Here is a 14,632-nt window from a genome sequence, read left to right as displayed (position 1 = left end):
GAGCCTTAACTTAGCTGTGCCTAGTCCAAACTTTATGCCCTCCCAAGCTCCCTGTGCTGGAAAGCAGAAGTGCAAACAGCTTTAACCAGAACAATGTGGCATTGCCAGGGTAAAGAATGTGATTTACTTGCATATGTGTGGCATGTGAACCTGAGGGCCAGAGGCCACCGCTTGGGTTCTTTCCCTCTTTCTTTTTCTTTTCTTTTCTTCCTTTCCCATTAGGGATGCCTGAGCCACTTGCTAGCACTTTTGTCTGGGGGTGAGGGGGAGAATGTGTGGGTTGACAAGAGGAGGTGGGAATGAGATCTTTGAGAGCCAGGAGTCTGAAACTGAAAAAGCCAACAACCTAGGAAAGCTTTGCAGATAAGTTTAAAATTAGACTGACCCAGTGCTTTTATATTCCCAGAATTTAATTCCTCTGACCCTAAAGCTTTTGGTCTGACTCAGAGCAAGAGTTCCCAGTTGTGGTTGATGGAAGTCTGTGCTGTGACTGTGAGGTGCTCTCATGGGGCCGTGGGTTGTATCAAACAGGGAGGCGTACCTCCTGTCCACCTCCTTGTGTTTGTGAAAGGTTGGAGGAATTCAGCCTGAAAAGCAAGGGAAGACCTCACATATTTCTGCTGTCTTTATGTCTCTATTAGTGTGTGGCTTGTGTCCAGAGCCTGTTCACCCTCAAACGGAGATACTGCTGTGTGTAAAAGCTGTTCGGAGTTTTTCCTTTTTCAGGCATGATTGTAACTGTTTCTCTTCTGTTCCTGTTTGCAGGTTGTGCAGCTTGACATTAAAGAAACTGGTAGTCTTAAAGGAATTGGATAAGGAGCTTATTTCTGGGGTCATTGCTGTCAAAATGCAGGTAATTGCTACTCAGTTCTAAGAATTAAATGTGTGTGGCTAAAAGTATTGGCAGATGCCTCAGCTGAGCTTCATCTCCATGTGAGGGTCCATTGCAGCTGCAGGCTTCTTCCCAAGTACATCAGGGCATTCTGGTTATGTGGAGAGTCTGTTCTCATGCGTACTCCCATATTCATACTGTATTTCGCTGTTGTAAGCAAAGAGTATTGTTTGCTGAGGGCTCAGCATGAGCTTATCTGTATGTAAAAATTCTCTTTACAGATCATATGCTGTCACCTCTTCTTCCTGAGCTGTCACTAAATTCCAAGCCTGGTTCTCTATTTAACATGCTTCAGCCCACTGTAGGGCTGGACATCTTGATAACTTGGTCCTGGTTTGAGGGTCCTGGAGTGTGGGCCTTTCTCTGCTGATGGGCAGCTCTGCTATCGAGTCAAGTCATTTTGTAGCCAGATGCTTGTCAACGAACTTTTAGGGTGCCTGTACATTTTAATTTGTTTCTATAAAATACAGCTGTCATCCTAGGTAAATAACCCACTTTACAGCATACATTCGTGCCATTTAATTAGGTGCCTACATGTAGGTCACATTGCCTGGAGGCAGGCTAGGAAGAAAGGGGACTCGGTTCCACAGTTGGCGTCACAACATTAGTTCAGCTCACATGCCCCCAACACTGCAAATGCTGAAATACTTAATGAGTAAAAGCCTAGCAGACCTCTAAGTAGAAAAATACCGTTAATCACACTGAAAAGCAGCTGCTTTTTAAATAAATAAACCTCAAGAAGATCCCTGCAGAAAGCTGGTTCTGTCAAAGCACACAAAATCTAGCTTGGAAGGTGAAATCATGAAGGGTCTATGGTGCAAGAACATGCAGCTGAGGGTTTAACTGGCATTTCTCATCTCCTTGAGTGGTCCAGCTGAGGTAAAAATGTGTCCTTCTGTTGGAGAGGCTTTACACAGCCACAGCAGGGAGCAGAAAGGCAAGGAATTATTTCATGCACCTGGAATACATGGGAATCCTAGAAGCAGCACAGCTGTGGGTTTCCAGGCTGTCAGATATTGCTTATCAGGGCTGAAAGCTTTCCTTATGGTTGTACTCTGAGGTGCTGGATGCGTCACTGTAAGGGCCTGAGGCTTGTCAGTGAATGATCTACATCCAGAGCATGTCAGATTTGGGTTGGAGAATTCGGTACCTTTTACTAGAGCAAAACCTTTTCCTGTCCAGGTTACTGCTGATTGCTTACACTTCCTATGGTGAAAGCTTGTCTTTGACTTGCAAGTCCATAGGGAGTTTTAACACATGGGACTTTGTCTGTTTTGGGTACATGTTGTGATCTGCCTTGCTACAGTAATTCAGATGCTGGTACCTTTGCAGCTCTGCAATCCTCTCTATACCAGGGCATATCTTTGAAGAACTGGAAGGCAGAACTTGCCCTGTTTGGGGTGTTCATCTGCCAAGTCCCAGGCTGCAGCTCACATTCTTATTTTGCTCTTCCTGTGTCTGTCCACCTGACTTGGAGGTAACAGTGGCTGGAATGACCACTGTCCTAGAGAGTGCTTCACCTTGGGTGTCCCCTGTGCACCCATATTTCTTTGTGATGTGCTGTTTAATGGTGGGTAAGCATCACTGCAGCTATCTCGGATACAGGCAAATTTGAAGCCCTGTTAATGAAAGTCCTTTTGTAGCTTGCAGGTTATGATGATAATGCTGACAAGCTCTTTCAGGGACATTTAATTTGGCAGCACTTAGGTTTCTGACATGGCTATTGTTTGAGCCTGGTGATACTGGATCATCAAATATATATATGATCTCTGTCAGATGACTCACTGCCTTTGTATGAGGAATTGCAAGAGAGGTGTCAGACACCAGAGTCCTTCCAGAGGGGGTGACTGAATACAGACCTAATGAGAACATCTTACCTGCATTTCCCATGTCTCCTTGCAGCCTCCTGAACAGTGATGTTCAAAGAACTGTCAACTGTTGCCAGTTTTCCTGAGCTGTTGCTCTATTTATCTGCTGCAGTCTTTTAAAAGCAGCTATATTTGGTATTTCATTAGATTTCAAGTTGCATAACACGTAAAGCAAGATTGCTGCTATGAGGAGCTTTGCACCAATGGAACAGATGTCACTATTGCTAGCGGCGAGGCTAGCTGTGCTTTACTGCACGCGTGCTGCTCTGCCTGGGGGGAGCCCTTCAGCTTCTTTCTCTGCTCTGCTGTCTGTCTTCTGATCCGCTGGAGCTTAGGCACCTCACCTATTCCACAGAGAAGCCGGTGCAGCTGAGGCACTGCTGCAAATCCCAGTGCTCGCTCTGGCTGCCTGAGCGACACATTTGGGGACGAAGGGATTTAAGTAAGTCTCTGCTTCTCTCTCATCTCCGGGTGCTGTTTGAGGCTGATATGGGCAGACCAGATTTTCGTTTGGAGGTAGCTGGGGAAGTGTTTACCCTTTTATTCTTTGGTTTCCCTAATGCTGCTTTTTTTTGAGAGCTACAGTTCTGTTTTTCTGGGATCAGCCTGTCTGGACAAAGCCAGATCTGCAGCCTCAGCAGAACGTTGAGCCAGGGACCTCTGAAACTTGCCACTGTGTTAGAACAGTGCAGAAGAATTTGCTAGGCAGCAGTCTGTCTTGCTTTCCTACTAGTTTTCCCTGAAACATTCCCTGAAATGAAATGCTCACATGTGGAGTTGCCCAGTAATTCAGTTAGTATACAGCAGCCCAAACACTGTATTGATTTGGAGTTGCCCTCTAATATGATCAGGTCTCCAGATTCCGCTGTTTAGTGGATTTTTTTCTTTTATAACCTCTAATACAGTTGTTTAAACTGGTGAAAAATATGCCCTTTCCCTAGGGGGAGGGGTGTGTGCACAAAAAGATCTAGAACAGTTTGTCATGGCTAGTGCCAGAGATTTAAGCATGATGCTGGAGCCTCCAGACCCAGGAGGAGATGAGCCTTGTACCTATTGGCTGAAGTAAAATTATGAGGCTTGAACTTGGGGGGTGGAGGTTGACTCACAGCTTTTGAATGCTGGGGTTTGGCAGAACAAAAGCTGCTTTGTTGCAGTTGGGGACAATAAATATGCCCAAATCTTTGGTAGGCAAATATCTCCCTTTGATCTCATTAATATTTCACAGAAGTGCAAGGTCAGACCCATCCGTTCACTTGCTCTGTGGTAGTCCCTGACAGCATTTCCTGGTTTTCAGTAACTAGGGCTGGGGTGGGATGTAAGGGCTGGCTTCTGAGGAATTCACCCAATGGACTCTTGTTTCTGTATAGGGCTCCAAGCGCATCCTGCGGTCTCACGAGATTGTATTGCCCCCGAGTGGACATGTGGAGACGGAGCTTGCACTGACCTTCTCGCTGCAGGTGAGGTGGGATGTGCCTTTGGGGCAGGTGTGCTTGCTGGACTTGCTGCTTTGCAGTGAGCAGAAGTGCACTGTGGGTCTGAGGTGAAGATCCTTCTAGTGCTGCTTAGATGCTTGTTCTTAAGGCAATTGCAGCCATTTCCAAAGAACTGTATGAGCTCTTTTGGCTTGTCTCTGGGCAGCCAGCTGTGGGGAATTTGAGCACAAATAGGCCAGGTGACTCTAGGATCTGGGAACAGGGAAGCCCACTAGGAAAACTGCTGTATAAACACTTAGAATTGTTCTTGGTGCCAGCTCTGGATCATGGAAGGAGATCTCTAATCCTGAGTTGTTGAGGGGGAACAGACAAGTTAGACACTAGCTGCAATTTGCATGTCCTGAGTGCAACAACACAAATTTGGCTGAACTGCCTCTCAGCATTGAGGGCCTGGAGCAGGGTGCTGGTTCACAGTATTAGGGGGCCTTCCTTGTTCATCCTGTGTTTGGAGCCCAGGAACATGAGGAGTTTGCAGTCTGTCCTCTTCATGTTACAGCTGTAGCAGGAACTGGAGCAGAGCAGGATGGCTTTTTTTTGCCATAAGTTGACTTCCTTATGAATAGGCACTGGAGCGTGACAGCCATGGGGGAGGTGGCATGGTGTATCAGGCTGATGGAAAGCAGTAGTAGGAATGGGACAGGTGAACCTCTGATTTGGAGTTGCCAAAGGAAGCCCCATCTGGGGGAAGCAATAGCAGTATGCAGACAGTTACTCCTGATTTTAGAGTCGTAGAAATAGATGGGAATTGGAGCAACTGTATTTTATTGGTTCAGTTTTTTTCTCAAAGCATACTGCCCTCATGCTACCCCCTGAGCAGGGAAGTAAGGTAAATAGAGGCTGGCTTGCTGCAAGCAAGAGAAAGGACCCTGCATGCATAGAACGTATCTGGATTATCTGTGGTTTGGGACTATTGGTTATATTGAAGCGAAGAGTTTGACCTTGTAAGGAGAAAGCCTCAGGTGAGACAGTGTAGTGGTTACTCAGACCTGTGCAGACTCAAAGCAGCTAAGATTTCGTTGCAGATGGATGATAACCCTGCAGCAGCCCAGGTAGATACACAGATGGCTGATGCTTCAGGTTCTGTCCTGGTGCAGCCCACAGACTGTGCTAACTGCAGTATTGCATCTTCTCCTTTGTGAACAGGAATAAAAAAGCCACATGCCAGGAATATGTATGCTTGGCTCCTGGGGCTGCAGGTTTCTATGGTTGGGAGCAGAGCTGCAAGATGAGCCAGGTCTCCCTTTGCCAGTTCTGTATCATCAAGGAGCAAGTGTTTTTGCTGATCTTTTTGGAATTAATTGGGAATATGTTTGGTTGTTTTAATTTGGCTTTTTTTTCCCCCCCTGAAACTCAGAGTAGTGCTGCAGTAGGATGCAGAGCACTGGCTTTAACTTGAGTTTCCCTGGAGGGACTGGGAATTGAGCCAGAATAATAGGGGAGAGCGATGTCCATGACACTGAGCCTTCAGAGTAGGTGAATAAGCATAATGCAGGGATGTGATGCTGGTCTCTGACTGCAGGAAAGATTGGTGGTCTTGGATACAGTAAGGCCTGGGAAGACTTCCTGAAATGGCACAGCAGGATTTTTATGACAAGTTTTATTGTTTCTTAATTGGATGATGGCTGGAAGCTACTTCTAGCTAACAACTGCAGTTTAAACCAAATTATGGTCTGAATTTAGTCCCTTGGATATATTTGGGAGTGATGATGGGCCACAAAGTAAAAGCATGTGGATGTCACAGAACAAGTAGGTCTTGGTGGCTTGCAGCAGCCAGTATCTCCACACCGCACTGTCAGCTCTTCAAACCGTAAGCCTTACTTTATGCTAGCTGTCTGGATTTGCAGCCCCTTCTATCTCCACAGTCGCCACCTTCTCAGCTGCTTTTCTTGGGTGAAATTCTTGTCCTTTGCACAGAGCATTTTCTTGTTAGAGCTAAGCTGGAGAGGTGACAGTGCTGGCTGGCATAATAGTGAGCAGCCCATTGTGTCTGGCAGGCCTCTGCTCAAACAGAAGGGAGGAGTTTCCTGTTGCTCTGTTACACAGGGTAAGACTGTGGGTAAGACTGGGGTAAGACTGGAGTTAGTGATGTTAAGTGATCTTGTTTCACCTTACCTGCTAAAGCGAGAGCTAGATCAGTGGTAGCCTTTCTGGCAGGTGAGCTACCATCACCCTTACTGCTGGAATGCCTGCTTCTCTGGACCCTCTGTGAGTTTCACAGGATCAAGTGAAATTCCCCAGATTTTTCCAAACACAACATCCCAGCTTTCCAGAGCACTTAATTCCTGTGTTTAATCTAATAACTTTTTCCAGATGGAAGGGATTACATCACTGGGGCTTCAGAAAGAATGTCTTGCCCTGGTTCTCATTACTCTGATGTGTGTGATGGTCCCTTCTTCACACCCCTCTGAGGTGCTTTAGGGCACTTGGTGCTTCCTCTAAAAGCCTTGGTTTCCAGTGTTTTGAGTCAAACTGTTTTCTTCTCCAATCTCTGTCATGACTGACGGTTACTGAAATGTTTTCGTTGAAACCCTTCTGTAGAGTTGCTAAGTCATGGCTGGTGTTTAAAATAGCTTGTCTGTGTTATGAAAAGGGCTTGGCATTTCTTCTAGAGGCTTTTGCTTTTTAACAAAGGAACTGAGTGGCCTGAGACTCTGTGCTCATCAGAGGTGGCCAAGCAGCACACCTTTGAAAAATGGAAACTTGCACATGTGTGGACTTGGGCCATCCAGTTTAATCCCTGAAAGTCAAGCTGGCCTGGGACCAAGTGTGACTTTGGACCTTAGCTGCAGGCTCATACATAAGCAGCCTTGGCATGGCCCAAGTGCTTTAAGCTGAGAGCAGGGAGTCCCTCTCCCTTGCTGCCCTTCCAACATGTGGAAAGGCCCCAGAGGCAAGGAGGTCGTAGATTTGAATGCAAAAGTTGGCTTTGGCTTTTTGAGCTCCTCTTGTCCCTTCTCCCTAGTATCTTTCTTGTTGTTCTACCTTTGTTCCCCTTTTTTGGGGATGTTGCACGTCTGTAAAGTCACATGCTTCATTTTTGGTTGCAGGTGTGTTTTGAGGTTGTCTTTTAATTATGTGGGCTCAAGTTCCTCTCTTCTGCAGGGCCACTGCCTCTTGCAGTGCACAGTAGATCTGCTCTTGCAGAGCAATCAGTTAATTAGTATTCTGCTTGCTTGTGTGGCCACAGCTTCCAGCTCTCTGCATAGCAGCCAGGCTTGCTCTGGACTCTAAACTCTATCTCTGGGTTTCTGGTGGCACTCAGCATTTGTATTTATCACATGTTTTGATTGGCAGTAAGTTATTTTCATAATGTCCCAAGGAGAAAAAAATATGTAGGTCTTGCCTGCAAGAGGAGCATGCTTCACTTGGGAATGTCCTGGTTGAGATCCCTGCAATTAGATTCTCCTGTTTGTAGGTTACTTAGTGCTGTGTATTTTGTATATTTGGAGCATGTGTCCCATTCACCTCTGCGGATGAGACTGGTCAGGCGGCTGCTGAAATCTTCTCTTGAGGATTGCTCTTCCATGGCGTGGCTTCTTCCCCCAGCAGCTGAGCTGGGCCCTGGGGATGGCCAGCGCTCTGGCAAGTGCCCTCGCAGAAAGCAGGACCTGACGGCATTAATACACTGCAGATGAGCAGGGCAAGCTGAGATAGCGTGGTTAACCCCACACTTTCCTAGAAGTCTCTGCTTGACTTCACAGTCGAGTAGAGTTTTGGGGAGTTTTTTGGGGGATATGTACAACCAAATGTATTTTCTTGTATGGAACATATATTGGAAGGATTTATGTCTTAGCAATGTAGCCTGGCAGGAGGGTTCTTGATGTAATTACTTAAAATACAACCACTTTGAGCATTGGAAGTTTGAGTGTTAATGTTGGAAGATGCTGATAGTTGCAAGAGCTGTGTGGCTGGAAAGGATCATTGCATGATCATGTAGGTCTCCATGCTTTAACAAAAGAGGCATCAGCAAATCCTTGGCCTTCTCCATAGCTTTGCTTCTCTTTGCTTGCCATTCAGAGTGCAATAGGTTCTTAATGTGTGCAGTAGAGGGTCCAATACTGAGCAGTAGCCTTGCACTTGGAGGGAGGGCAGTGTCCTACCAAGAGTGTGGGGGTCCGTGCAACTGCATGCTGCCTGCTGATTGTGCAAGGGCATCCTGTGCACCAGGTGGCACCTCTGGGGCTCCAGTTCTGGGCAGCCTCCATTCAGCTGTTGTGGGAAGTGTCTCCTGGAGGCTGCTTTTCCCTCTGGAACAAGGATTGGGCTCAGCCTTTCCCAAACTGAACATCTCCTCTGTGCCCCTGGGTTGTGTTTTCATTGTGCTTGGCTGGGGAAATGAAAGGCCAGATCTGAGCTGTTTGGGCAGAGATGAAGGCTTCCTTGGGATAATAAAGGACTGTCTGCTGAGTGTCAGTTAGCTGTAGGCACTTCTAAAAGCCCTGGGGCTAATCCCTAGAAATGGAGTTTACCTGCGGAGCAGGCAGCTTGAGAGATAACATCAAGAGACATAATAAAGTTTTCCATTGTGCTCCCAACCGCAGTATCCTCACTTCTTGAAGAGAGAAGGCAACAAGCTTCAGATCATGCTGCAGCGGAGAAAGCGATACAAGAACAGAACCATTTTAGGCTACAAGACTCTGGCTGTGGGGTCTATTAACATGGCTGAGGTGAGCAGAATTTGGCATTATCTCTTTTTACAAAGGTAGATGTTTTCTCTTCTCTTTAGACCCAGTGTTGTGGCTTTCCTCATTGTGTAGTACCTCATGGGATTTCATATGGCTGTTTTAATAACTGCAATCAGTATTCAGTGGACAATATTTTAAACAGATTTTACCACTGAGTGATAATATTGGACATTTTCTGGATAGTATATTGAGAGCTAAAGCTTTCACAAGACTAGCTTTTCACCTTGTGAAGACTTTGGGGGTTTTTTTAGAGTTACAGGCTCCAGATCTTAAGTTCTTGTTCTTAAGAACAAGACAGACAGGGTCATTCAGGCAAACCTTCCAACCCTAACTTGCTAAAGTTAAAGCAAGGTTTGCTGTGCTTCTCTGTGCTACTGTATGGAAGTTAAGGATAAAGTACTTTTGTTTTGCTCGAAACACACTTTGCAGTTCTTATTTCAGGACTTGATAATTTGGTTGGAGTTCTATTCATGAGAGGTAAATGATAACATTTTCAGATTTGCATCTGAAAATTAATGCTGGAATCAAGTATGGATAAATTATTCACTAAGGCTTTCTGAATGGCTTAGCTCCATGCTTCAGTATTTCATGCCCTGCTTAATCTCTGCTGTTTCTGTTTCTGAGTATTTACAGATGGACTTAGCAGTAGCAAGTTCAGGTTAACACCAGCATTGTTCACAGAATGCAGTCTGATGAAAAAATCATTTCCATCCAAAATAAACTAGTGTTATGCTGTGGTGACTTTTTACTACACTAAATAATGAATTATAAAGGCTGCTCCTTGTGTGTGAGTTCAGTTTCCCTTCAACTTGCAGTAGATGGTGAATTCCCCATTTGAACTGGCCAAATTCCGATGTGTAGCTGTGTTGTAGCTGACATTTTTCGTGTATGATGTTTGGTTTGTTTAAGACTAGAAATTAAATACTGCTGTAAAGCAGAAAACATGTGGCTCCATTAATGAGACCCGTCAGTGAACCTGTAAGTGTTGGGCACTTGCTGCTGCTGCATGTGGTTTTTCTTAGGCCTTTTTGCAATGTCAGCTGACTGAGGTTAGAAGGTCAGAAATTTTCAAAGGTGCACTGTTAGGGCATAGTTACTCTCCAGCTCATCTGGGCTATTTCTGAAATTGAAGACTTGAGGAAAACAGATTTTACAAGCCTCCTTTGTAGTTTGTGGTATGATGACCCCCAACAGCACTGACACATTTCTGAAAAATAGAGTTCTCTTAGCTGTTAAAACAAAGCAATGAATTGGAGTTGTGAGTCTGAGCAGAGTTCAAGAGCAGGGGGGTATTTGTTCCTCATCAGATCAGGTCTTTTTAAAGCCACACAAGGAGTTGACAAAGCAGCCTGGCGTATGTTATAAAGCTGAGGTACAGGCATGGGGATGCACTTTTGGACTCCAGTAAGGCAAGAGAAGGACGTAAGTCTTAGGTTCTGGGAAGAACCGTGTAAGTGTCAAATGGAGGAGAAACCCACACTGAGATGTCCCTCTGCCTCAACCATTTGTCTTGTTTTTCATGACCCACTGCTTCGTTGGCCTGGAGTGGCCAGCTCCTCTGAGGTTCAGATGCCAGCTCTCTGGAGTGGGATTTTTTGCTTTAGGAAGCACTTTGCATCTGTATCTTGCCATTAAATTTTGCCTTTAATGGCTGTTCTGATGGGCTTTAACACAAAGTGAAGTTCCTTCATTAGGTGTTCAGAACGTTGGTAACTTGATAATTCAAATCAGTACTGCGCCATGAAAGCAAATACATAGTAATGAGGTATCGAGTATTGTGCTTCAAGCATGAGGTAATCAACTGTGAAGCTCAGAATGTTTTTTGCTTCCTTCATTGCTTCCCTTAGTAGTCAAAATCTCAACTAGCATTGAATATTGCTTGCAAGTGGCTCCTGCAGTTGCAGGGTGTTGACTTGCTTCTGTACTTGGAAATGTGGAGTAACTCTATTAATGTAAATCTCTCATAGTATGCAAATTATGCAAGTTTAAATACATTTAAAGGCCAATTCGTACCACTTCATTCCTGTCCCAGGTCATGCAGCACCCAACAGAAGGTGGCCAAGTTCTGAGCCTTTTCAGCAACATCAAAGAGGCTGCAGTGAAGGTAGCAGAAATCTGGATCTTCTCCTTGTCCAGTCAGCCAATTGACCATGAAGACAGCACAATGCAGGCCAGCCAGAAAATCAAGTCTACAGGTAAGAATACAACCACATGCTCTGAAGACCACTGTTTTGCTGAACTAGCTGAAGTTAAACACCACCTGGGCTTAGATGCTTTCTGGGCCAAATAAGAACTCTTTTGCCTAAGTTGCTGTGTCTATGACTGATTAATGCAAAGAAAATGAAAAGGTTTTTAACAAAGAAAATTAACATGTTTTTAACCTGTTGCTATGTCCCCAGAGAGTGTGACCCGAGTGGGAGATTGAATTGTCAAAGCTTCTCCTGCATCACACCAGGCCTCAGCCATCCAGCAAGGGTTAGTTGTGCTCTCACCAGTGCCCTTCCAGCATTACTGGTGGGTGTGCTGAGAACCTGTAGTTTCTCACCCAGCTAAAGGTGTTATATTCAGGATATTTGCATTTAAGATACTCTTCCAACTTCTTTTTCCTTTGAGCATTCTACAGTAAATATCATTAACTTAGGTGAGGCCTGTAAACCTGCAACATGTTACGCTGTGGACGTATGGCCTGGTTTGATGAATGTAAATCCATGGTGTTGTGCACCATTTAGGAAAGTCATTGTGTTGCTGCTTGTGGTACTAGCCTTCTGCTCACTGCTAGAAGAGTGACCTGTTGAAGATAGTGCACACAGGTGCTTGTGTGTTGTTGCCTGAGGTCAGGCAGATCACCTGAAGTCTCCTTTCAGTAAAGGATTTAGACTCTCCTGGCATGTCTCACTTGCTCCTTTAAGTCAGTTATGCCCATGTCAGAGGGAAAAGTTATCTCCCTTTTGAGGAAACCTCTTTATTTGCTGCTGTCTACCAGGTGGTTCTTTCCAGGATAGAAGGGGATAGTGTTTCAAGAAGCCTTATCTGTATGCTGCTCCTTCCTTCCTATTAAATGTGTTTCTCCTTATTCCTTACCTCCAGGTGGTTCCCATAGAATCATAGAACAGTTAGAGTTGGAAAGGACCTTAATATCATCAAGTTCCAACTCTCCTGCCATGGGCAGGGACACCTTACCCTAGACCATGTTGCCCAAGGCTCTGTCCAATCTGGCCTTGAACACTGCCAGGGATGGGGCACTTACTGCTTCTTTGGGCAGCCTATTCCAGTGCCATCTCACTGGTTCTAGCGCAGATAGGAGATAAACTAAGATAAACCAACAAGCATCTCCTTGTCTGCTTCCTTTCTTGATTTGTGACTGTTAGTTGGCCTTCTCTGCTTCTGAGATGAGACACTTGCCTTAAAGAAGTTTCACAGGATCTCTCCCATCTTTCCTTCCCTTTCAGACAACTATTCCGAGGAAGAGTACGAGAGCTTCTCTTCTGAGCAGGAGGCCAGTGATGATGCCGTACAGGGCCAGGTACTGTTTAGGGCTTCTCCCTGTGAGGGCTTCAGTGTAGTGTATACACTCTTGGCTCATGCTTGAAACTAAAAGCCTATTTAACTAAACCGTGACAGTGCAGGACTGTCACCAAGTGTTTAGCTGCAGTGACAAAAGGCCTGCACAGTAACCCATTTCTTCCACCATGCTGTTATTTATCTATTCATGTGTTTGGACTTGAGCTCCCTCTAAACAGTAAACATTAGCATCTTTGTGTATTTGTCAGCTTAATGGTCAAGGCATCAGTTGATCACTTTTGTAATACTGATTGGATTTGAAGAACCCAACTAGATCCCCAGCTGTAATTAAAGGGCCAGTGGGGCCTGAGTCAGTCATAGTCTTTAATGCCTTATATAAAATAAGTCCTCTGGCTAGATGTGAGATGTTTTCAAGTTTGGGTGTTACTTGCCTTGAGACTCAGGCATTAGCTGCCTTCCTCCTTTGGAAGGTACTGAGAAAGGTACCCCCTGAAATGGGGGGCTGTGACTATCCTTGTTCCTTGAACGCAGAACTAGGTCTGTTTTTCTTCTCTAAGCTGTTATTCCTGGCTCTCTGCAGACCTGGTTCACTTAGTTTTCCCTTTGCCATCATAACTGCAATTAAGGCAAATGTTAAATGCCTGGAAGACAAAGCAGCAGGTTCATCTTCATAGAAGGAACGTTTTTGTCACATAAATGTTCATGTGTCTCCAAATCACAAAGGTAATGCAGGAATCCTTTTTCTGTTCAGGATTTGGATGATGATGAGTACGAGTTGGGGAAGCCCAAGAAGCAGCGGAGATCGATAGTAAGAACGACGTCCATAACCAGGGTCGGTGGAAATTAGTTTTACTAACACTGATGGGGATGTGCCAGGATGCACGGTGCATGTGGCTTATGGGGGCAGCAGTACTAGAAATGCCGGCTCAGCAGAGAGCTTGGGGGGCATGGTCACAGCATATGAAGAGCTGGCAAAACCAGCAGGTTCAGAGAGTGGGGCCATCCAAGATGTGTCTGTGTGCTGTCTTGAGTATCCTTTGGCTGTCAGGTTAAGAAGCTCCAAAAATTGTGTAAGGGTATGAAATTAATTTCCACCCCCATGAAGAAGCCAGTGCAGAATCCACACTCATGTAAGTCCCGAAAGTAGCTTTAAGTGAAGGGAAGCTCTTCTGTTTGTACTGTGCGTGGAAGAGGCCAGTGGGAAGGTTTCAGAATGAAGTTAAGTAGCTCAGTCAGGGGCTTGAGCTTGACAGATGAACCTGATTTAATGCGTGGGGTGCTGCAGTAGAAGTAGCTGGATATTGAAGGCTTTGGCTAGTCACATGCAGCTATCCAGCCTCTCTAAGCAAGCATGCATATGCCTGTAAAGCTCATACCTTCTGCAGAGCAGTGACTTGTGCTTGACCATGCCATAACACAGCTTTTTGCTTATACCAGTGTGCTTGAAGTCTGTGATGACAGTAACTCAGAATTGCCAAGGTAGTCTAGGTTTTTTTTTGGACCTAGGAGTAAGTTTGGAGATCATCCTACCTCCCATAAGGCTATTTCTGAAATCCATGTTTTGATAATCTCTGAAATAAACCCTATTTTGACCTGAATCTGACACTAAAAAGATCCTCTCTGATACCAGGAGCATGCTGGTTGCTATCCTTGGTGTCCTTAATGTTGTTTTCAGGAGTCAGTGACCAGCCAGGACAAAATGGACCACTTGGTTCTTAAGCAGCTTTCTCATAATAAGAATAATATCTTTCTAGCCCTGATCTCTGAACTGGTACTGAATCTCCAGCATGATGTGGGGCTGATGCAAAACTGGGTTTAGGGGCCTGGTGCCAGCCATTTTCTCCTCCCTTTCCTCCTGACACAGGGATGCCACCTCTGTACCAGCACATCTCATCTTTTCTTCAGAGTGTGTGTATTAGGTTTGTCAGTGCAGGAGGAGATCTGGCAGATAAAATGATTTATCTCCTGTGTCCACCCAAGAGTAATGTGCCATCTGTCAGAGCCAGGAGATCTACATTGCTTGGTGGAGTGTGATCTGGTTTGTTGTAGTGCAGGAAAGAAAGTTCATAGTAGATGTGGAAAAGCCAATTTCAACATAAGAACAGCAGAGACTTGGTTTGTGATGTCAGGAGTTATTTGATTTGAAGCAGCAGCTACAGCACCAGTGTCAGA

The 14,632-nt window shown here is 45.2% G+C and overlaps 1 protein-coding gene across 5 annotated transcripts in view; it reads left to right on the top strand.

Moving 5' to 3' along the window:
* The window catches only part of PACS2 (phosphofurin acidic cluster sorting protein 2), an 81,196-nt gene that overhangs the window by 27,475 nt on the left and 39,089 nt on the right, over positions 1 to 14,632 (top strand). For all 5 annotated transcript variants that reach the window (XM_065673915.1, XM_065673912.1, XM_065673911.1 and 2 more), the window contains exons 2-7: positions 766 to 853; positions 4,128 to 4,217; positions 8,795 to 8,920; positions 10,971 to 11,133; positions 12,388 to 12,461; positions 13,212 to 13,292. In XM_065673915.1, the coding sequence (XP_065529987.1) occupies positions 766 to 853; positions 4,128 to 4,217; positions 8,795 to 8,920; positions 10,971 to 11,133; positions 12,388 to 12,461; positions 13,212 to 13,292 (622 nt within the window). The remainder of the gene's footprint in view (positions 1 to 765; positions 854 to 4,127; positions 4,218 to 8,794; positions 8,921 to 10,970; positions 11,134 to 12,387; positions 12,462 to 13,211; positions 13,293 to 14,632) is intronic.

This window comes from Lathamus discolor, chromosome 3, assembly GCF_037157495.1.
Source record: "Lathamus discolor isolate bLatDis1 chromosome 3, bLatDis1.hap1, whole genome shotgun sequence".
Taxonomy (NCBI): Eukaryota; Metazoa; Chordata; class Aves; order Psittaciformes; family Psittacidae; genus Lathamus; species Lathamus discolor.
Note: the sequence above shows the minus strand (reverse complement) of the source record. Positions and strands in the feature narration are given on the sequence as shown.